This window comes from Equus quagga, chromosome 13 (genome assembly GCF_021613505.1).
Source record: "Equus quagga isolate Etosha38 chromosome 13, UCLA_HA_Equagga_1.0, whole genome shotgun sequence".
In the NCBI taxonomy this organism is placed as follows: domain Eukaryota; kingdom Metazoa; phylum Chordata; class Mammalia; order Perissodactyla; family Equidae; genus Equus; species Equus quagga.
This window is the reverse complement of record NC_060279.1, coordinates 83,534,240-83,555,779: the sequence shown is the minus strand read 5'-3', so window position 1 is coordinate 83,555,779 and position 21,540 is coordinate 83,534,240. Positions and strand designations below refer to the sequence as shown.

The window sequence follows — 21,540 nt, the reverse complement described above, 5'->3', positions numbered from 1 at the left end:
TCCTACATGGGGGTCTGGGAGATTCAGGGGCTGCTGTCGTCCCAGGTTCAGATGGGGCATTTTTGGCAAACTCTCCAGGATGACTCTAAAGCGCACTGGCACATGAAAGCCAGAGGGAGGCCAGAACCCCATCCCGGGGGGGAGTTCCAGGACACCAGCTGAAAACTCTCTTTCTTGTTGGGAGAACTCTCTTCTCAGGCTCAGGACGTCTTCTTTATGTATTCTGTGTTTGGACAGCTTCTCTTTCTGAATGCCCCATAGCTAAGGTTCCAGGACCAGCCTGGATGGCTCTCCCTCTCCACCATGGCAAGACCCCAGTGCCCAACCCACCACCAAGCCTACGCCTCTCTCCATCCCACTCTGGGAACTCCAGGCCAGGGCCATCAGGAGAAGGGGCTCCCTGGAGGCAGCAGGTCGGGAAGCGTTGCCCTGACGCTGGGGCAGAGTCTTGCCTCCTTGGGATCATCAATTCACCCGTGAATCCGTATAGGAGATTCTGGCTGTCCCCTCCTCCCTACACTGGCTCCTGGCTGCCTCCCCGGGAGTGTGGCCCAGCCTCTCTCTGCCCCAGCACCCTCTGATCAGCATCCCAACCTTGCAGGGTGTCACAAGAATTCCACGGGACGGCACACAGGAAGCGCTTATGGAGCACCAGCCATTGTTAGCAACAGCACTAGCATGGAGAATCTGGATCTCCTTCCCACAAATATTCAAATACATAAAAAAAACTATAAAACTTCTGAGGTCCCACAAACACCCTGGGCAAGCTGATCTCATCTGAAAGAAAAATGGACCTCGTAGTTCTCTGCAGTCTCAGTCACTGAACTGTCTGAGATGCGCCTGCCAGGCAACTGACCATGCCCCCTCCCCGCAAGCAGCAGGCTTCCAACTGTGGGTCAGAGCCCAGCAGTGGGGGTCACCTCGATTCAGTGGGTGGTGACCAGCATTCAGAAGAAGGGAACAGAGGATGGGAGGAGAAAAGAAAACATGGCACGTGCTGTCGGTACAGTGAGGACTGTTCTGTGAAACTTTTATTTTGGTCCCATATAAATAAATACATGGGGCTGTGGGTGTGTGCAGGCCTGGGAAGTGGCCATATAAACAACTTCCGGCCTTGACAGCAGTGGGAAGAACATGCCGTGGGTGTTCTAGAGTCAACCGAGCAGAATAGAGGGAGCCGAGGCCTGCCCCAGGTGACAGACAGGGTGGCCCTCTGCACCACGTCTCTCAAGGTGCCTTCCTGTCATTGGGGTGGGGAGGGTCAAACTTTTGGGGGCAGAGAGGACTGGGATCTTCTTCAGACAACGTCTTATGCTGGAGCCCAATTTGCTGGAGCCCACCAAGCCAACTCCTCGTCCAGCCCTGAGGCCCGACCACCTGGCCCAGGGTCTCCAAGAAGACCGAAGCACAGCAATGGGGAAGGAGCCTCGGCCCAGGACAGCCCCCGGCCTGGGGAAAGTGTGCCCACAGCCTCCAGGGAAGGACAACGGGCCCCAGGGCTCAGGGCCCTGTCCCCTACAACGGCCAGAGAAAGCTTTCTAAAGCACTCCTGAGCCCCCGGGACGCCCTTCTCTGTACGGGGGCCACTGCTGGGTGCTGCCCACAGTCAGCCCCAACTCTCCCTCGCCTGAAAACCCCTATCAGGGGGCTGAGCCAGGATAAGCCAGTCATGGTGACCCCCAGGCCACCTCCCTATGTCATGTGTCCCCAGTCTGGCCAGTGAGACCCAAGCTGGGGGCTGACAGAGAGCGAGACGGCCGAAGAGAAGCCCTGCATCCCCCTCCACCCCGCCCTGTCCTTCCTCCAGTTTCCTATGAAGACGTGACCACCAGAGCTGAGGCACCATCTCAGGAGTGTGGGGGCAGCCAGGACGCCACAGAGAAGGCCACCCCGGGCCTGGACATCAGGGGCTCCAGGCAACGGTTGTATTAACCAACCCTGGAACCAGCCCACCTCTGGCCAGCTGCCCCAGAACATTAAACATCCCTGCAGTTGAAGGCACTATCGGGTGGGTTCCCTGCTCCCGGCAGCTGAGGGGGTCCCTGCCGGTCCTGCCATGCTGCCATCTCCTTCCTCAAGCTCTCCAGAGGCCTTGGGGCATGGCCGGCCACTGCCCTCTCCATCCGGTGACCCGCATCTCCTCCAGCTAGCAGCCCCTTCCTCAGCGGAGCCTACCCTGCCCCCAACAAGGTGGGACCCTCTGGTGAGGCAGTCTTCACTGGAATCCCCTCCGTGACCATGAACGAGTTAGGGCTCCCCACCTGGCTGTGAGTCTCCTCTCCCCGGCCCCTCACTCACAGAGGAGGCGACACGAGGACACCAGAACAGAAGTGGATGACGGGAGGGAGCAGCTCCGGGGAGGAACGCCCCAGGCAGGGCAGGAGCTGAGAGGGTGTGAGGCAGCGCGTGCCCAGCCTGCTGAAGACAGGAGCGCATCTCCGTGCTGGGGAAGACGTGCCAGGTGGGTGCAGGCAGGTGAGCAGTGCAGGCTGCAGGTATCACTTGGGAGTGATCCAAGACTTCACCTCCATTTCACAAGGCTCACGCTGGCAACTGGACAAGGGTGGACGCAGGCAGGTCAGTGCAGCCGCCGATCTGGATACACGACGATGGCCGCCACTGGAGCCAAGTGACCACATTCTGGATGCATCTGGAGTGGATGCACTGATGGACCGACGTCAGGCATAGGAGGAAGGAGCCCAGGGAGACTCCAGAGACCCCAGGAGACTCCCACATTCTGCCTCCAGGGCTGTCTGTGCTCTCCAGGGTCATCTGTACCACATGGCGGTGACTTGCTGGGGATCAGGTCCACCTTCTCCTCGGAGCTCCAACCAGCACCTCCCATCTCCACCATCCGAATCCTCTCCTTCCGCCTCAGGCATTCCTCCTCGCAGAGGCAGGGCAAGTGCATCCAGCTGCCCTTCTGCAGGGCCTTGGAGCCGGACTCTCCTCAGCTGACAGTGCTGGGGGCGGCTGAAGACCAGGCTCCTCCACTGTGCTGGGCTGGCAGCCCCGCAGGTTGACCTTGCTCCATGTGAGTGGTGCTCGCTCGCCAATCGAGGCTGCGATCCTCTCCATGGAGCCCAGGCTGTGCCCCAATGCGCCCCCTCCACACGCCTGCCCTGCCCCGTGGATCCCATGTCCCTCACCAACAGGCCACAGGCAAATGGACTGTGGGAGGACAGGCTGGGCCAAACCCTGCTGCTCTCCCACCGGACGTCATCTGGGGGTCTCAGGGCAGGAGCCACACTGTCACCTCACAGGAGGCACTGCACATGGGCAGGGCCCGGCAGGGCGGGCCCAGAACAATGGGACGCACAGCAGCTTAGAAGCATTCAGGCCACATGGCTCATTAGCTGAATGAAGAGGATGTCACAAGTGACAGCACTGCAGCTGGGAGTGGCCAGAGCAGAGATTTCCAACAAATTCCCAGGGGGCAGGAGGGGCTGGGGAGAGCCCGATGGACAAGGAGGACGTGAGAACGCACTTGTACTTTTGAAAGGTTTTACGAGGGGAATGAATTAACAGATGATTTGTAAAATTAACAATTAACTTACTCAAAGGCAAACATCCATTTTGGGGACACTTTAACACAGGCTGGGCGTTAGATGGAACTAAGGAATAACACTTTGTTAGGTGAGGTCAGCATTTTGCAGCTGTTCTTGTTGTATATTAAAGGGTCCTTCTCTGTTAGAGAATTTATGGGTGAAATGATAATGATATAAAGTCTGTGAATTTCTTTAAACACACCAGGGGGGAAAAAAAACCACAAGGGGCACAAATGAAGACGACCAGACCAGGAGAGTGCTGCCAATCGCCGAAGCTGGGCCCACGCGGGAGAGAGTCGCCACACTGTTTACTGATGTTTGACGTTTCACAATGAAACAGATTTTAAAGTTGATGTTTAAAAAGGCTAAAAGGCCAAGGAGGCATGATGGAGGAGGAGGGGGGACGCCCAGAGGGTTAACACGGGCAGGGATGGGCGATGGGTCCTCACCACTGAGGCAACGAGGCGCCAAGGGGCTGCACCCAGTGGCCGTGAGCCCTTGGCAAAGCACTCAACCCACGTCTTAGTGTCCTGCTCTGCAACTTGGGCCGCCTCAGGCCTGCCCGCAGAGAGCTTCTCTTCCTTCTCCTTCGGCAGATCTTAGAAATAACCAAGTGGAAGGCGGTTGAGGTGCCTTACAAAATCTACCCCCAACTTCCATCCAGGTCCTCACAACCCTTCTCTTGGACAACGACAGTGTGTTGGCACAGGGGCTGCAAACTCGGTGCCTGTTTTGTAAATAAAGTTTTATTGGCACACGGCCATGCCACCTGTTTCCATACTGCCTGTGGCCGCTCTTGCGTTGCAAGGGCACTCGGCCTGCCAAGCCCCAAACACTTCCCTCCAGCCCTTTTACAGTAGAAACGTCTGCAGACTTCGTGCCATCGTGATGCCCACTGTGGAGACACAGCAAAAGCAGCACAAAGGAAAGGCCATCCTTTACTTCTCAGGTGGCCTGTGAAAGCCCTGGGAATGGAGAACGCGGGGGCTAGAGTGGGGTCTGGGCGAGTAAACCTTGGGCCCCTGTGCTCAATGATGAGTGTTAGTCAACTCAAATAATGCTTTATTATATAAAGCACATCGCCAGTATTTAAAAAAATGAAAGATTTCCCACAAAAACCCAGACACCCAGCTTTCCCAAAAAAATCAGCACACACCCTCCTCTGTAGCCTGTCACTCCCCACACAGTTTGTCCCCAGCCCCAGTGTGCAGGGACCGCCAGCATCTGGGTTTGTCACCATGGTGTCAAGAGTTTCCTTCTTGAGAAAATCACAGGGCCACCTAGAAACAGGGCAGCAGAACGGCCAGAATGCTGGGGGAGTGAGGGGGCCTGGCCAGGAGGGACAGGCAGAAGGGGGTGCCCTCAACATGGACCGTGAGAAGATGGTCCCCAAGGGCCACCAGGGACATAGAGCTGCAAGGAAACCCAGAGACGCTACAGGGGCCCAGGAGGTGGCCTGGCCGAGGCCGAGCCAGGCTAATGGTGCCCAGGGCCCTCTGAAGGAAGGATGGGTGATCCCAGAGCCATGGGAGGGGGAGACAAAGGAAGCTAGGGTCCAGGGAGAGGGCTCAGGGTCCACTGAGAGAACTGCCTGAGGCCAGCTCACCTGGATTCTCATGACTGGCCATCTGCTGGTCCTCGGAATCCAGCGGCCCCGGAGACCAGGCCTCTTCCCGCAGCTCCATGTCTGGGTCCCTGTTAGAAGGGGACAAGACAGAAAGATAGAGTTTACAGGATGCCAGACTGGATGGAGGGCGGGCACCATGTGGGCTCCAATCGGCGCTGGAGCTCTGAGCACCCGGCACAGCCCTGGCAGAGAGAAGGCACGCGGCAACAGGTCCCTGAGGGATGACAGAGAAGTGGCCCTCTTCTCCCCACTGGACAAGGGACTGGCCCAAGGCCACACACGACCTTGGGGAGGAGAACGCGCACAGGCTGCAGCCACCGGCTGGTGCTCGTGTCCCAGCTCCACCACTTACCAGCTGGGGCCCGGGTGAGACCCACCTCTGTGCCTCAGTTTCCTCTCCAGTAAGATGGAGGACGACAACAGCACCTGCAGATGTGCCATGAAGCTTCCACGAGATGAAGCACAGATGAAGCTCTCACTCCAGAGCGAAGGAACCCTAAATCCACATCCCTGCGTCAGTGCCCTGGGAGCCAGGCCCCAACAGGGCCCGCCCCGCCAATCACAGGGTGGGCCAGGCCTCTCATGGCATCCCACAACACCACGAACCCACAGCCGATGCAGGCACACAAGTCATCTAAGGAGTTCACATTCTGAGGGCTCTTTTCAAATGTGCTCGAGTCAAGCCAGACTCCACATTGGGGCCCTGGGAAAGGAAGGTAGCTGGCCCTCCAGGTCACCTGCACTCAGATGTTTGGGGATGGAGGGAACAGGGGCCACCTGCCAGGGGTCAAGGAACGGCAGGGCCAGGTAGAGCACAGAGACTGTCCATTCTGCTTTCCCTGGTCCCTGACCCCCTCCTGTCTGCCTCTGTCTCCGTGGATTTGCCAGTTCTGGACATTTCACATAATGGCAATTGCACAGCACATGGACTTTCGTGTCTGGCTTCTTTCACTCATATCATGTTTTCAAGGTTCATCACAATGTAGCATGTGTCAGAATTCCCTTCCCTTCCATGGCTATGTAAGATTCCACCATGTGGGTGGCCCACATTTGGTTTATCTGTTTGTCAGTTGATGGCCATCCGAGTTGTTTCCACTTCAGGGCTACGATGCGTGAGGCTGCTAGGAACAGCTGAGTACGTGTACTTGTGTGAATAATGTTTTCAATTCTCTTGGAGTGGAACTTCTCCAGAGCCCACCCTTAACCCCACGCGAGTGTGCCGTGCTGGGGAGAAAACCTCCCCTTCCCAAGCCCCCGACCCCTGACCGGCCTCAAGGGTCAGGCTCTTGTCTACTTCCCGCCGCCGCCAGGGGGCAGGCCATGTGGCAGGGCCTGGCCCCTGGGACAGACGGCCCAGCAGCCCTCTTCCCCCCGACTCAGCCTCTGCATGGTAGTCAGCCCACGAGCTGCAGGCCTGGCCTCCAGGATGCACAGAGGAGAGGAGCTGGGTAGGGCTCTGCCCTGTGTCTTGGACTCAGTGCAGGAGGGGAGACAGGCAGGTGCCCAGCCCCAGGCGGGCTCCTCAGCTCATTCTCACCAGAGCCTGGCGCTGGGGGCACAGGCGTTCTGGTCCCTCTGGGCCTATTCCTAGGTGAACCATCACTCCTCGGCAGGAAGTCTGCAGGTGAGCAGGACTTCTGATAGAATCAGCGTGGCATCCCAGACACAACAGACTGGGACTTGAAGGGGCCTTCGTCCTCTCGTGCTGCTCAGCCCCCTTCAGGCTCCAAACCAAGGCCACTTGGCCCTTAAGTTGAATGCATGCAGTTCAGAGAAAATCTCGCCCCAGAGTCCTTCCACCTCCCATACCACATGCGGGAACCTCGCCACAGGTCTGCACCCGCAGCTCAGCATGCAGAAGGGTGGCCATCCACCCGCCAAAGCATCACACACCTGGGTGCAACATGCCGGACCCTATTCTCCTGAATCCGACCAGTGACAAGGGGCTTACCACTATACAGGCAGCAAAGGGAGCCACGCCGCTGCCCCTCAGTAACCTCTGCAAACGTCTGCCTGGAACTCAGAGAACCTGCCTGTTCAGTTACGTAAACAAACATTCCCAGAGGTGCCATGTCGTTCACTCAGGCGACACACAGACACGCCATTTCACAGGTTCCAGGCACTGGTCTAGGTGGTTAACAAGCCAAGAACTCACTCAATTCCACCACTGCCCTCTGGGTGGTATTACTGTCGCCCCCATTGTGCAGATGACGAAACTGAGGCAGGAGTGCAGAGCTGAGATCTGAAAGCAGATCGTCGCAGCTTCAAGTCGCTGCCCAGAACCCACACAGCAGCGGCCTGGTGCCCCAACCCGGCCCACCCCAGGGGGAGCCCCTCTCCAACGCATGCAGACCACAGCTACCCACAGGCCCGGTCCCCCCACGGTGCTCATTTACCGCGTCCTGCGAAACCAGGGACGTGGCAGTGACAGGGGAGCCCAGCCCTGCCCGTGGAGCCTGCAGACCGGCAGGCGAGCCCGGCGATCGCTCATGTGGCAGAGTCTCCAGTGCCCAGGGCGAGCTGGCCTGAACCCGGCTCCAGCCTTCTAGCTGCCAGGCCCGGCCCGGCGCTGACCCGCACCCACGGGCTCTGTGCGACTACCTCCCCTACCTCCCACAGAGAGGTAAAGCCACCGAGGGGCAGGGACAAGGACACAGGCAGTGTGGTTGCAGAGTCCTTGCTCTCACTGCTCTGCCATCTGGACACTCAACAAATCGTCACTGGGACCCCGTGACAGAGCAGGCGCCCATCAAAGGGCATGATGAGCCTGTCTGCTGGGATGGGAGGGGAGGGAAGGGGCACCTCCTGCAGGAAGCCTGCCAGGGCCTGGGCGCCACCTCTGAGCGGGGCTGCGCAAGCACCCCCGGGACCCCATGGAGGGGAAGTGGGCATGGCAGCAGTGAACAGGCCATTGTGAGGGAGGCGAGTAAGGCGGATGCTGAGTGAGGGGAGGGGAGGTGGCTGCCCCGGAGGTGGTGCTGGGATCCAGACGGGCAGGTGAGGGAGGGCTACAAGCAGGCCTGGTAGGAAGGAAGCAGTGGACGGAGGTGAGGCTAGCAGCCAAGTGGACAAGCTCTGGTCGGAGTCCCCTGGGGCGGCCCCGTCGGCCCCACACCGAGATCCAAGCCTCCTCAGAGCCGGTCAGCGCAGGGCCTGCCCTCAGGAGCCAGACCAGGCCAGGCAGCTCCTGGGCCGTCACTCCCAGCCCTGCCAGCATCCATGTGAGTGATCACAGCCGGATGGGGAGCTGACGTGGGGTCGACACCCAGGCTCAGTGAGGAAAAGGCCCAGAGGGCTTCCCTGGGCTGTTTCTCGCTCCGAGCACAGCCTCAGAGCTGTACCAGCTGCTTTGGGTCTCACTGACCTAAGCTTCTCCCTGTGACACGGGAGCGGCGGGGACTGGCCTGACGGATCAGAGGCTCCAGATCCACGGCCTGCCCCACCTGCTCTCTGACCGGATCTTTATCGCAACCTAATGGACAGTAAGGCAGGAACATTAGTTCCACAGGGGCTGGCAAGGGGCACTGCGCTCAGCGAAGGTGATGTAACCCTTTACTCCCCACCTCTCCCTGTCACTCCCACCCCCACGGGCACAGGGGTCTCCCCAAGGGCCAGGCGTTGCTGAGACTGGAGAACATCGTGGTGATGAGGCACAGCCCCCAGCTGGTGGGAGGTCCCTGGCAGTGAAGTGGGAGACAACACACAAGCACATGAATGAAAAAGGTGCTTTCAGACAGTGGGAGTGCCGTGAAGACACACACGGGGAGGGACGGACAGCTCCCTCAGGGAGGCCTGGGGAGGATCTCCAAGCAGGAGGCACCACAGGAGGGGCCTGGATGAGAAGCCTGGAGGGGAGGGATGCAGGCAGGCCGGGCCAGGCACAGCGCAGACAGCGGGGAGAGGCTGGAGACGCAGGAGTGGGCAGACCCTCCCGCAGGGCCGCAGGCCAGGCGGAGGACTGTGGAGTCATTTGACATGCAGCAAGCAGTCCCTTTGAGGGAGGCCCCATCACAGATGTAGAAACTGGGGCTCACAGACACAGGTGTGGCACGTCCTGGGGGTCTCTTGCAGCAACGGCAAGGAGCACTAGGACAGCAGCAACGACAGCAGAGCAGAATGGACTCCACGCGGCAATGCTGGGCTCAAGGCAGTGGCGACTCCCGGGAGACCAGCATCAGGACACAGACGGGACTGACCAAACCCCACTGAAGGCCCACTGCCGCCCTGCCTCCCCGCCCAGACCACAGCCTCTCTGCCAACCGAGGACCCATGGAGGGAGGGATGTACCGTGCCTGCAGCCATCTTCCTCCCAGTCTGCTGGAGGGTCACCTCCTCAGAGGCCTCCTCGCACCAGATCTACCCTCCCAGGTCCCCATGATGTCGCACCCTGCCCTAAGCCCGCTGGGGGCCCAGCTCTCTAAGAGCGCCAGGCACCGACAGGTGCTGAGAACAGGTGGGTGAAGCACAGATGAACAGGTCTGAATGAAACGGAGACTCGAGAGACAGAACGCGATGTACTCAAACTCTGTCCCCCTGGCCCAGCCCACCACGTGGGACTCACTTCAGGACGCAGTGAGAACCACACAGGAAGGGCCCCTGCGAGCCCCCCAACACCCAGAGGGCCAAGAGCCGGTGCAGCGGTTCGGGTAACACCGCACAGTCCTGGTTCTGCGGGCACCACCCAGCACGATGGCATGAGAGCCAAGGACAAGCGCGTGCAGCCCCAGACCGGGGAACCCCGCTTCCCCAGACAGTGGTCTGAGGGGAAAACCCAAACCTCATAAAATGCTTCTTGCAGGAAAAAAGAGTTCATCACAGCACGATTCAGAGCAGGGGAAGAACTGAAGAGAACCCATCGGCCCCACTGGAGGACAGTGTGTGAACCACGTGGGAAGGGGTCCACAGGTGTCACACGGCCTCAGAAACAGCAGTCATGATGCTGTGGACAGTGGCCACCCATGCTGATAACAGGAAGAGTGACTTTAAGTTTCTTCCTTTTGTTTATCTTCATTTTCCCAATTTTTTTTTTTACATTAATGGATAATTACTTCTGCAATGAGAGAAAAAAGTTGACCTTTCTTGGATGTCCATAAGAACTAGGTGTCACAGTGGGTGAACTCACTGGGTGCTAAGTGGGCGAAGCAGGATACAGAGGTGTACGGGCCCTCAGATTACACCCACAACACGCAAACCGCAGGAGGAGAACCTCACACATGGCTGGCAGGCACTGAAAACAGCGCAGCCGCAGTCAGTTCATCAAATGACAGAGCCACCCTACAGTCCAGTGATTCCAGTCCCAGGTACACCAAGAGAAACAAAACACAGGGCTCCGCAGACCTGTACACAGACATTCATAGCACCCTTACTCACAGCAGCCAAAGGCCCGGTGGAAGAAGCCAGTCACAAAGCGCCACCCAGCACAAGCCCACCGATCTGAACCGTCTGGGACAGAGATAAGCGGCTGCCGGGCTGGGGTGGGGGGGAATGCCAATGGGTACAGAGTTCTCTTTAGAGTGATGAAAATGTTCTGGAACCAGATAATGGTGATGGTTGCACAACTTTGTGAACATGTTAAAAACCCACTGAGGGCCGGCCCAGTGGCATGGCAGTTAAATTCGCACATTCCGCTTCGGCAGCCCAGGGTTTGCCGGTTCCAATCCCGGGTGCCGACATGGCACCACTTGGCAAGCCATGCTGTGGCAGGCATCCCACATATAAAGTAGAGGAAAATGGGCACGGATGTTAGCTCTAGGCCAATCTTCCTCAGCAAAAAGAGGACTGGTGGCAGATGTTAGCTCAGGGCTAATCTTCCTCAAAAAAAAAAAAAACCACTGAGTTGTACATAGTAAAAGGGCAAATTACACAGTATTTGAATTATATGAATTAAAAAGTAAACAGATTTTTAAAAGTTGCACAGGGACCTACAGGGGCTGGCCCAGTGGTGTAGTGGTTAAGTTCATGCACTCTGCTTCAGCAGCCCGGGGTTCACAGGTTCAGATCCTGGGCATGGATCTACACACCACTCATCAAGCCACACTGTGGCTGTGTCCCACATACAAAAGATAGAAGAAGGTTGGCACAGATGTTAGCTCAGGGACGATCTTCCTCAAGCAAAGAGAGGAAAGACTGGCAACAGATGGTAGCTCAGGGCCAATTTTTCTCACCAAGAAAAAAAAGTTGTACAGGGCCCTCTGATTACAACACTGTAAACATTAAAAATGTGTAAGAAAAAGAAGAGAGCCACCCAGAATAAGGTCTGCGGATTGAGGAGGTGGGCAGGAGACTCTCCTTTGCCCTCTTCTCTGTGTCCGACCTCGTTTGCCAAGTGGCTGTGATGTGTTTCCACCAAAACGACTAAGGTGGAACGCAATAAAAGCAGGGACTTCCCAGTCCTGGCTTCCTGAAGTGAGATGGCATGGGCCAGGCTGCGGGTGGGTCAGCCTCCACTCCCCATGCCGTCCTCATCCCCCTCCTTGTCCTCATCCTCCCTCCCAGGAACCCGCAGGCTCTGGGGCAGTCCTGGGCCAGACCTCGGGATGGAGGTGCTCCTCCTTGTCCGCAGGACGGCAAGGTGTCAGCCGGCCTGCCGTGTGGCCAAATAAGAGTGCCTGTCACCCAGCAGGTGCTGAGAACCAGGAGCCCGCTGTCCCAAACAAGGCAGGGAGGCAACCACACAGAGACACCGGCACAAGGGAGGAGGGGCCAGTCCTGGCCGGAGGTGGAGGGGCGCAGGACATTCCCCAAAGCAAGCCGCTGTGCATGTCGATGTTCCTAAGTTAAACCCGCAGGTACAGGGAGGGCGCTCTGACCTGCCCTCTGCTTCCTGAGAGCGGGAGACGCACCCCCAGCCCCCAACCCCCTGTTCCAGGAGGCAGGACTCATCTTCAGACACAGGGAGCCCAGGCAAGAGAAGCCTGCACCACAGCCCTGGCTGAAGCTCCTCCCCATCCCTCTCGTCTGCTGGGCACCGGGCACCGCGGTTCCTTCCCCACTACGGGGCACTGCTCACCCTGCGGGTTAAGCACTCAGCTCTGGCCACTTCTTTGGGGGGGAGGGGGGTCTTCGCTTTTCTCGCGAGGGCTCCCATGTTCATGGAAATAAAAGCCGTACACTTTTCACCTGCTCATCTGTCTTAGGCCAGCCAGAAACCCTAAGGGGCAGAGGAAAATCTAACCTCCCCTACAGACGCAGAAAACCCCAGTGCACCGGACTCGGGCCGGGATGCAATAACACAGGGAGGGGCACCCAGCTGCCCACCCACCTGCATCCTGCCCTCCAGCCAAGAATGTGTTTTACCTGCATGTTTAAATGGTCATTTTTTAAATGATATCTAAGTATCTACGTTACATCCTCGATTCTGCCTCTGGGCCTGTAAGGCCTAAAATACTTACTATCTGGCCAATTATAGAAACACTTTGCCGACCCTGAGGTAAAGGAACAAGGGGTGCCAAGATGTGAGGGAAGTGTCCCGAGGTGGGCCTGAGGGAGGGAGGGAGGGAGGGAGGGAGGGAGGGAAGGGGCAGGCCAGGCCACCAGACAGGAGGCCTGGAGCTTGGGGGTCACTTTTCTGAGGTCGTCATCTTTGAAATTCCCAATAATTTTATCTTTGGACCTGTGTTGTGCATGTGAAGTCTAACAGGTCAAGGAAGCACGCGCTGGGGGCTTGGAGCCAGGGTCACGCGAGGTCCTCCCTCCCGCTGCCTCCAGCCCTCGGCACCTGGAGGAGCCTGGGCACAGGGAGGGTCTGCATTCCCGTGGGCATCCTCGTACCCGAGGGAGCGTGACATGAAACACCAAATGAGAAACACCCTGACAGGTCAAGAGCAAGACCGTGGAAGAAAGGAAAAAGCTTTTTCCCTGATTTTTGCACAAGGGGCTCACCTCTTCGTTTTGCACTAGGCCCCGAAAATTATGGAGCCGACCCTGGGGGTAGCAGAGGAGGCACGTGAGGCAATGGGGCCGTGAAGGTCCAGCCAGGAGTCTGCATGTTACTCCAAACACAGCAGGAAGCCACATGTTTAGGCAGAACCTTACGGAGGCTTTAGAAAGACGCATGTTCAGGGGGTCGGCAGTCTCCCACTGGAGCTGACGGGCAGGGGCCCTGGCACACGACACACTCCGCCCTGCATTTCGGTTTCAGCCCTGAGCAGGGGGCGGTTACACCACTACCAGGGAGGTTTAAAACAAACCACGCAGGTGAGAACACAGCCGTGAACACAGGAGTGCACAGCCCCGAGGGGGCACTGCCCTTGCTGGGAAGCCAGGCCCTGGTGCCACCACCACTCCGCTCTGTGATCCTGTGCTGGCAGCTCAGCCTCTCTGGGCCTCGGCTGCCAGCGTCTCTTACAACAGGGCCCCCGTAGGGCCATGAGAACATCAGATGAGTGCCTGCTGCGGGCATTCACCAGACATCCTTGTGAAGAGTTAAGAAGAGCATTCACTAAACGCTCTTCCTCTCCCATTCACTAAATGCTCTTCCTCTCCCATTCACTAAATGCTCTTCCTCTCCCATTCACTCATTCATTCAGTCGTTCATTCAAGCAGCAGCTGATGCCTCTTGTCCTGATCCTGTGGCTTTTGGGTCCAACCCCCAAGATCTCAGAGTTGGGAGAGCTGCAGCCCCTTCCCATCTCTGGACATGAGTATAGAGAGGCAGCAGGGGCTGTGGCCTCAGGCAGCCCCCACCCGGCTCCCAGGCCCGGGAGGCTCCCTGGAGTCAGCCTGAGCAGCCTGAGCATGGAACCTGACAACGCCGGAGGCTGAGAGCAGGGGGTCCTGCCCTCCCTCGGCCTCCCCACCCCGTCTTCCCACCCAGCTCCCCCAGTTCTCAGCCCGGCAGCTCAGAGCCCCCACAGTGACAGCCCTGGCACTCTGCGCCCCACCCTGGCCCTGCTCGGACCTCCACTCCTAGAGGGTGAAGGACGGGCCTTCCCCAGCGCCTCCCCAGCCGAGCACTTGAGCGATCCAATTAGCGCTCGGGGCTGACAGGGCCCAGCCGGCTATTAAACGCGAGACAAATTATTGTTATTATTGTTGTTATGAGATCCCGCCCACCTCCTCTGGAAGCCTGCCCACCAATTATCCCCTCTCCTTCTTCTGCTGCCAACATCACCCTCCTCCTGCCCTGGCAGCCAGCTCTGCACAGGGTGCCCCTCGCAGAGTCCAGGCCGGGGAACAACTGCTCTCCTGGTCCAGCAGATCCCCCACCAGCCCCCACCCCGGTCTGCCCTCTGCTGACCCCTCATCTCTCCGCCCCAGGCCTTCCTCTCACGCGCCCCATCACCACCCTCACCTCTCTTTTCTCTTCCTGCTTTGCCTCCGTGGTGGGAGCGGAGCTGTGACCTCCACCTCCTCCCTCACCCCCATTCTCTAACCACTGCCCCCTACCTTTTGGCGACCAAATCCAGGGGCTACTTCTCAGTCTTAACCCTGCCTCGAGGGCAACTAGCAAAGTCCTGTGCATGAATGCTCCCCGCCCCTTCCTGAGCTCTGTGGGCCCTGCCCTCCTCTCCTCTCCTCTCCTCTCCTCTTGCCTATGACTGCTCCTCCCTGTCCCCTCTCCCCGACCCTGTCCGTCCTCGTCCTCCTCTCCCACCTGGGCCTGCACATGCTCCGGCCACCCCTCTAAATCCACTCCCCACACCACAGACTAACTCATCTTTTCAAGCAACTCAGTTCAAATAACCCAAACTAAAAATGGGCATGATCAGAATAGACATTGCCCCAAGGAAAATACACAAAGGGCTGGTGAGCACAGGAAAAGATGCTCGACATCACCGCCATCAGGGAAACGCACATCAACAAGACAAGGAGACCCCACTGCACATCCACTGGGACGGCTATGATAAAAACAGAGAAGAGCAAGTGCTGGCGAGGATGCAGGGAAAGTGGACTGTGACGGGGGCGGGGGCTGTGGAAAAGCGACCCGCAGCTCCTCAACAGGGTAAACACAGGACCGCCACATGACCCAGCAACTGCACCTCTGGCTACACACCCAAGGAAAATGAAAACACAAGTGCACACAAACACCGTACACACGTGCTCCCAAGAGCCTAAATCACAACAGCCAAGAAGTGGAGAAAACCCAAATGCCTGTGAACGGATGAACAGATGTACACGCTGTGGTCTGTCCGTGCAGTGGAACGCTCTCCGGCTGTTTAAAGGAAAAAGCACTGACGCGCGCTGCTTCACAGGTGACCCTCAAGAACATCACGCTTAGCGAAAGAAGCCAGACAGAGAGACGACGAGTGTGTGATTCCATTTATGTGAAATAACCAGAAGAGGCAAATGCAGAGACACAGAATACAGATCAGCGTCCCTGGGGACTGGGGGCAGGGGAAGGGGAGGGGAAGAGTCTCCTCTTGGGATGACGATAATGTCTTAAAATCAGTGTGGTGATGGCTGCATGCGTCTGTGAATAAACACCACTGAACTGTATTCTCCAAAAGGGTGAACCGTATGGCACAGAAACCATAGCTCAATAAGGCTGTTATTTTTTTTTAAAGCAGCTCAGTTCACATCACTTCTCTGCCTAAACCACCCCACCACACACGCACACTGCACTTAGTCCCAAATCCAAGCTCCTCCCCAGGCCCTACAGCACCTGATCTGGCCCCTGCCACCTGGGCAAACTCACTTCCTCCTCCAGCCCCTCACTCCTCCTGCCTGCTGCCCACCACCCACCACCCACCTCCCACCTCGGGCCGAGGCCTCCACCTGCCTGGTGCCTTCTCACCTTTCAAGGGTCCGCTCAAGTGTCACCTCCCTGGTCGCCCAAGCCCCGCCCCATGTCACATCCCGTATCACATCACAGGGCTTATTTCCTTCCCAGCATCCACCGCCATCTCGAATCATCTGTCTCATTTCCTTCCTCAGGGTCTGTGTCTGCTCCTGCACACACAAGCTCCCCGGGGGCAAGGGGCTGGTGTGCACAACCTGCTGACTCTACAGGGGCTCACCTCGGACTCTCAAACCCCTCTTCAGGCCACCCGAGTGGTCAGAGGCCCCACAGGGCTGCCCAGACTAACCCCTCTGCTGGCCTGACCAGCTCCTTCCCCACTTTCCTTTTCTGTGGGCAGCTTCGCCCCTTACTCCAGGCCCAAAACCCCGAGTCTGTTCCCTCCTCTGTCTTCTACCTGGACCACCTGGGCCCCCAAGCTGGTCCTGCTGGGCCCTCCCCACGTCAGACCTGTGGTTTGAACGTTGGGAGGATATCTGAGAATATCTGTGACACCATCAGAATCTTACACCCTTCTGGGGGAGGGGGTCTCTGCTATCTTTCCTATTGCTTCCTTGGTGATTGGTCTGTTCAGATTTTTTCCATCTCATCTGGAGTCAGCTGGCAAGATTACACTTCCCAAGAACGCAGTCTGTGCTTCATTCAGGTTTTCCAGCGTGTGCAGACAGTGGGTCGAGCAGAGCTTGTGATCCACTCCCGTCTCCTTCTCTCTCTCTCTCCTTTGCTTCCCCTTTTCCTCAGTTAGCCCGCCTTGCGGTGGGTCTACTTCATTCTTTATTTCCCACTCTGCTTACCTCTGGACTTCCGCGGCAGCTCCCCACCTGGCCTGTCTCCTGTCTCCCACGTCTCTTCCTGCCCGACCCCCTCACACCCTTGCCGTCGCCCCCTGCCCCACAATCTCAGGTCCACCCCAACCACCCCACTTCCAATCCTTCACAGCCCTCCCCAAGGGCCCAGCTAGGGCCCGGCTGGCTAGGAAAGATGAGCAAGATCAGGGTAGACACATTACAGCCCGTCACCGCTCCTCTCCTCGTCCACAAGAGAGAAATCTTCGGAATGCCTAGAACCTTGGTCTACTGTTACAGCTGCAGCCCCACCTGAGAGAGATGAGGAGCACTCCAGCCACTGCCCCACTGGCCACCTGCTGTCATCCAGCATTTCTAGATCTTCAAACGCCTGCGAACGCTCTTGATTCTCAAATGTTGGTGGATAACTGAAAATTGTTTAGACAAACAAAAGCACTCTGCAGGTCCCCCGTAAAAAAGATGAGAAACACACTCACAGACCGTCTTACACCTGTCACCCCTCAATCAGGCCAACAGGCCAGATTCCCCATCTTCTGGGTGGACATGGACTCTCCCACCCTGGCTTTCTCTCTAACACTTCCTTCCACCTCACCCGCCTTCTCCCTGTAGCTTTGCTGCCTGGGCCCAGCAAAAATAGCACCTCCCCCAGGAAGCCTTCCTAGACTTCTTCCCTCAGCTCAAGTGTCCTCCCTAATGAAATACTGACAGGTTGCACTCAGTGAGCACAGACCCCATTGCAGACCCTCGGCACAGGGTGCTGCAGGTACGTAATCCCGATCCCAAGCACCGTGAGAGACGAGAGGACAATCTCTCCTGGCAGGCTGCCAGGTCAGAATTGGCCCCACCAGCCACGTAACCTTGGGCAAGGTGCTTCACCTTTCTGTGCATCGTCACCCTCGTAGACTTAGTGTCAAGACCAAATGAGATGATGGGTGTGAAGTGCTCAACAAGGAGCCAGGCGCCTTGTAAACGCTGACTAGAACTGTCAAGGTGAGGGTTCAGACAAGTTCAGGGGCCAACCCAACGTCCCACGGCCACGGAGAAGAGCCAAGACCCCACCCAGGTCAGCGGCTCCAAGGCGCTCTTTTTCCTCCTACTCTTAGGATGCTGGCAGTTGCTCCCTTTAATTTCCATTATGACGGAAGAGTCCTAGAACCCAGGGGGATCTCCCTGTCTTGCTCACCCCTGCTGTCCCACCCGCCCCCCAGCCCCCAGCAGAACACGAGCTCCGGGAGGGCAGGCACCAGCTCCCAGCACAGACCCTCGCACACAGCAGCCCCAGGAATCCAGGACTCTCTGGCCAGCCTGACATGAGCTCCAGAGAGGCTGAGGCCAGGACCACAGCTGATGTGTCTCTGTGTTCCCAGCATCATAAGTTACGAGGACACATGGGACTCCCCATCCAGCACAAGAGAAGCCAGTGTTCTGTGAGCCCAAGGATCAGGCAGAGACAGAACTGGGGAAACCACACCAAGGAGGACCCAGGTCTCGGGGCCCCCAGCGGCCTGGCGGAATAGCACAAGGCCCTAGTCCCAGGTTCAGGTTGGCTGGCTGCTCAGCAGATGTGAAATGACGGCTCTCTGTGTTCCTACAACAGGGCCGCTGACACTACCGTGTGACAGCCCAAACTCCCCCAACCGCCTCACAGGTCCTCGAAGCCTCCTGCCACCTGGATCTTAGCTCTCACCGCCTCACCACCCATGTCCCAGCCACCCGTGAAAGTCACATCTGAAGTGAGGGGCTGGGTCTTGGAGTCCCCTGAGCCATTTGGCAGCCCTGCATGTACACCCCATCAGAGGGGGAGCCCAGAGACCCCAACCCAATGACTGATACCCAAGAGGTCTTCCGAACAGCCTTTGTCTCCCCTAGACCCCAACCTTGACCAAAAGAAAGAAGTCAACAGGAGCAGTGGCATTACAGTAAAGGGCCAAGCTCTGGAATCACACAAAGACCTATGCTCTAACGCCACTATGGGGCCTGAGGCTCAGTCCCACCCCCCTAAAATGGGGTGACCACCTCCACTCCAGGGTCCCCGAGGGCTTAGGACAGTGAGTAGCAGGCACCTGCCAAGGAAGGGCTCAGCAAGCGAGATCTGGAGTCTGTCTCCACCAGGAGGCCCAGGCCACAGCCGACTCCCCAGGGCCCCAACGTCCCACATGTGCCTCAGCAGGCAGAGGTCTCGGGCAGCACCAGGGGACAAAACAGAGAGGTTTAGGGGCTGTGAGAGGCATCTGAGCACAGGTGACCCGAGAGCTGTGTACCCAGAAGTGACGACCAAAGCCCCTGGGGGGGCAGCCAGGCAGCTGCCGGAAGCCCAGGGCCATAACTTTGCCATCACCCACCCTGAGCTCATCTCATCATCCCTGGAGCCCCAGGGTCCTCTTGGCCAATTCCTCTGTCCTTCAAGACTCAGGACATGCCATCTCCTCTGGTCATCCTTCCCTGACCAGAAGGCCCTCCCTCTGGGCTCCTATAGCTCCCAATGGCTATTCTAACAAATCTCCCCATCCCTCTGCCTGGTGCTTCGGTGTGTACGTCTCCCCCTCAGGTCTCTGAGCTGCTCCAGTACAGGGATGGACGCCCAGCATCGCCCAGCTCTGGGTCTGGCCCAGGGGAGCCTCAAGAAACACATGCTGGGGGCCAGTCCCGTGGCCGAGTGGTTGGGTTCGCGTGCTCTGCTTCAGCGGCCTGGGGTTTCACTGGTTCAGATCCTGGGCACAGACACGGCACCGCTCGTCAGGCCATGCTGAGGCAGCGTCCCACGTGCCACAACTAGAAGAACCCACAGCTAGGATATACAACTGTGTACTGGGGGGACTTGGGGACAAAAAGCAGAAAAAAAAAAAAAAGACTGGCAACCGTTGTTACCTCGGGTGCCAATCTTTTAAAAAAAAAAAGAAAAAAAGAAGCATATGCCAAGCGACCCTCCTCTCTGACCCCACAGCAGAGCACTGTGCCAGGACTGCTGTGTCCGTGTGCCCGCCCTGTGCAGGGCTGAGCAGACGACTGGACAGTCATTAGCACGGACTAGGCTTGTCCAGGGAATGGCAAACTGCTCGCCATCTTAGGTAACTGAGGAAGAAACTGAGCCTGGGAAAGGGGAAGTGACAGGTCCAAGGTCACGGGGCTGGAAAAGATGGAACCGAGGCCCAGCCTAGGAACCACAGCTCCAGAGCCCCTTCCACTCACTTGACACCTTCCTCTCTCAGCTCTGCTGGGCTCTAACAGGATAGCATTAAGAGCCTTCCCACCAAGGTCAGTACTCTTATCATCATCCCCTCTTTACCCACGAGGGAAGTGAGAGATTAAAGTTGCTTGTCTAAGGTCACAAAGGTATGAGCAATGCAGTTGGGATCTGAACCCACGCCTGTGTGACCCCGGAGCTCTCAGCTAACACAGCAGTGCCGCTTGTGGGCCAGGCATGGGATAAACCTTCCCGTTCTTCAGCTGCGCCAGAGTGGGGCTTACATCCGGAAGGCTTCCAGGAGGGAACGGGCTAAGACATGAGATAACACAAGTAGGAGTCTGAGCTGAATGTTCTCCGGGGCTGAGGCAGAGGAGGACCAGAAGGGACTGCAGCAGAGGTAGACAAGCCAATGCCAGCTGCATTTAGCCAAAGAGGCTTACAGTCTTAAGAGAGAAGATAAGCCAGGATCAACAGCAACTGTGCGTCCCCAGAACCAGGCCAGATCCGACTCCCAGCTGGATCCTCAGCACTGCCCAACACAAGCCCTGGCACCAGGAAGCCACATGGAAAACACAAACCAAGCCGCTGCCTTCCTAAAACCCTGATTGCTCCCCTGGACTGGGCCGGGCTGGGTTGGGTTTGGAATATCATTCAGCCTTAAAAAGGGAAGAGATGCTGACACGTGCTTCCCTGGGTTCCCACAGCCCCCTGGACCTCCTGATGAGGGCTCCGGTCACCAGGCGGGGACTGTGTCAGGGTCTGCCTCTACGCCGACGGGCTCCAGGCCCTTGTTCATCTTCCTGTCCCAGGTGGCCAGCATAGACCTAGCACTTGAAGAGCCTCTGTCCACACTCGCTGCTGGCTCTCGTGTCTGTGGGTCACTTTTCCGTCTGATCACGCCATCCTGAACTTGCCTGACCCCCCGGGGCCAGTGGCACTCATCTCGACGAACTGGGGTGTTCCCCTTTGCGGCGGGGATTAGGAGTGAGGGGTAAAGGAGCGCGGTCCCCGCGGGGTTCGCCGTGGGCCCGGCCACCGTCCCCGCCCAGCCCCGCGGGCCACGCGGTGCCTGACCTTGGCCCAGTCACTTCCCCTCCGGCGCACGCGCTTCCTGCCCGCCGCCCGCGCCGGGGCGAATGAATGAGCCTCCTGCCGGCCGGAACACCCGTAATTACCGGCCGGATCAAAGGCCGCACGTAGCCCGCCCGGGGCAGCAACGGGACCCGGGCTTCTTTGAAAAGGGCTCGAAGGAGGGAAGCAGGCCTGCGGCCGGGACGGGCCTACAGGGACCGCCGTTTCCGGTCAGGCCAGCTCGGCCGCGCGGGCCCCTCCCCCACCGGGGGCTCAACTTCCCCCGGGAGTCGCCACCACTTCCGGCCACGACCGGCGGGGGAGGTTTAGTGGGGAGACGGGCGCCCCCTGCCCCGAGCCCCCGGCGCAGCGCACGCGCGCCCACTCTCCGGGCGCGCTCCCCGGCGCGGTGCCGCGCACGCGCACTGTCCGCCGCCCCTGCCGGCGCGCCCCCGCCCGCGTCACCGGCCGCGCGCCCACTCACGCCCCCCCCCGCCGCGCGCACGCGCACTAGCCTGCCCAGTCGCGCTCGCCTCCCGCCTCCCCGCCCGCCCCCCCGCCCG

General features: G+C 58.4%; 1 protein-coding gene across 2 annotated transcripts in view; it reads right to left on the bottom strand.

The window, feature by feature from the left end:
- The window catches only part of ZNF787 (zinc finger protein 787), a 34,231-nt gene that overhangs the window by 7,520 nt on the left and 5,171 nt on the right, over window positions 1-21,540 (bottom strand). The window contains exons 1-3 of one of the 2 annotated variants that reach the window (XM_046681621.1): window positions 17,011-17,894; window positions 5,553-5,671; window positions 5,155-5,243 (exon numbers count right to left, since the gene is read on the bottom strand). In XM_046681621.1, the coding sequence (XP_046537577.1) occupies window positions 5,155-5,233 (79 nt within the window). In that variant the 5' untranslated portion in view covers window positions 5,234-5,243; window positions 5,553-5,671; window positions 17,011-17,894. Of the gene's footprint in view, window positions 1-5,154; window positions 5,246-5,552; window positions 5,672-17,010; window positions 17,895-21,540 lie in introns of those variants that run through there. The other variant, XM_046681620.1, reaches the window with a different exon arrangement.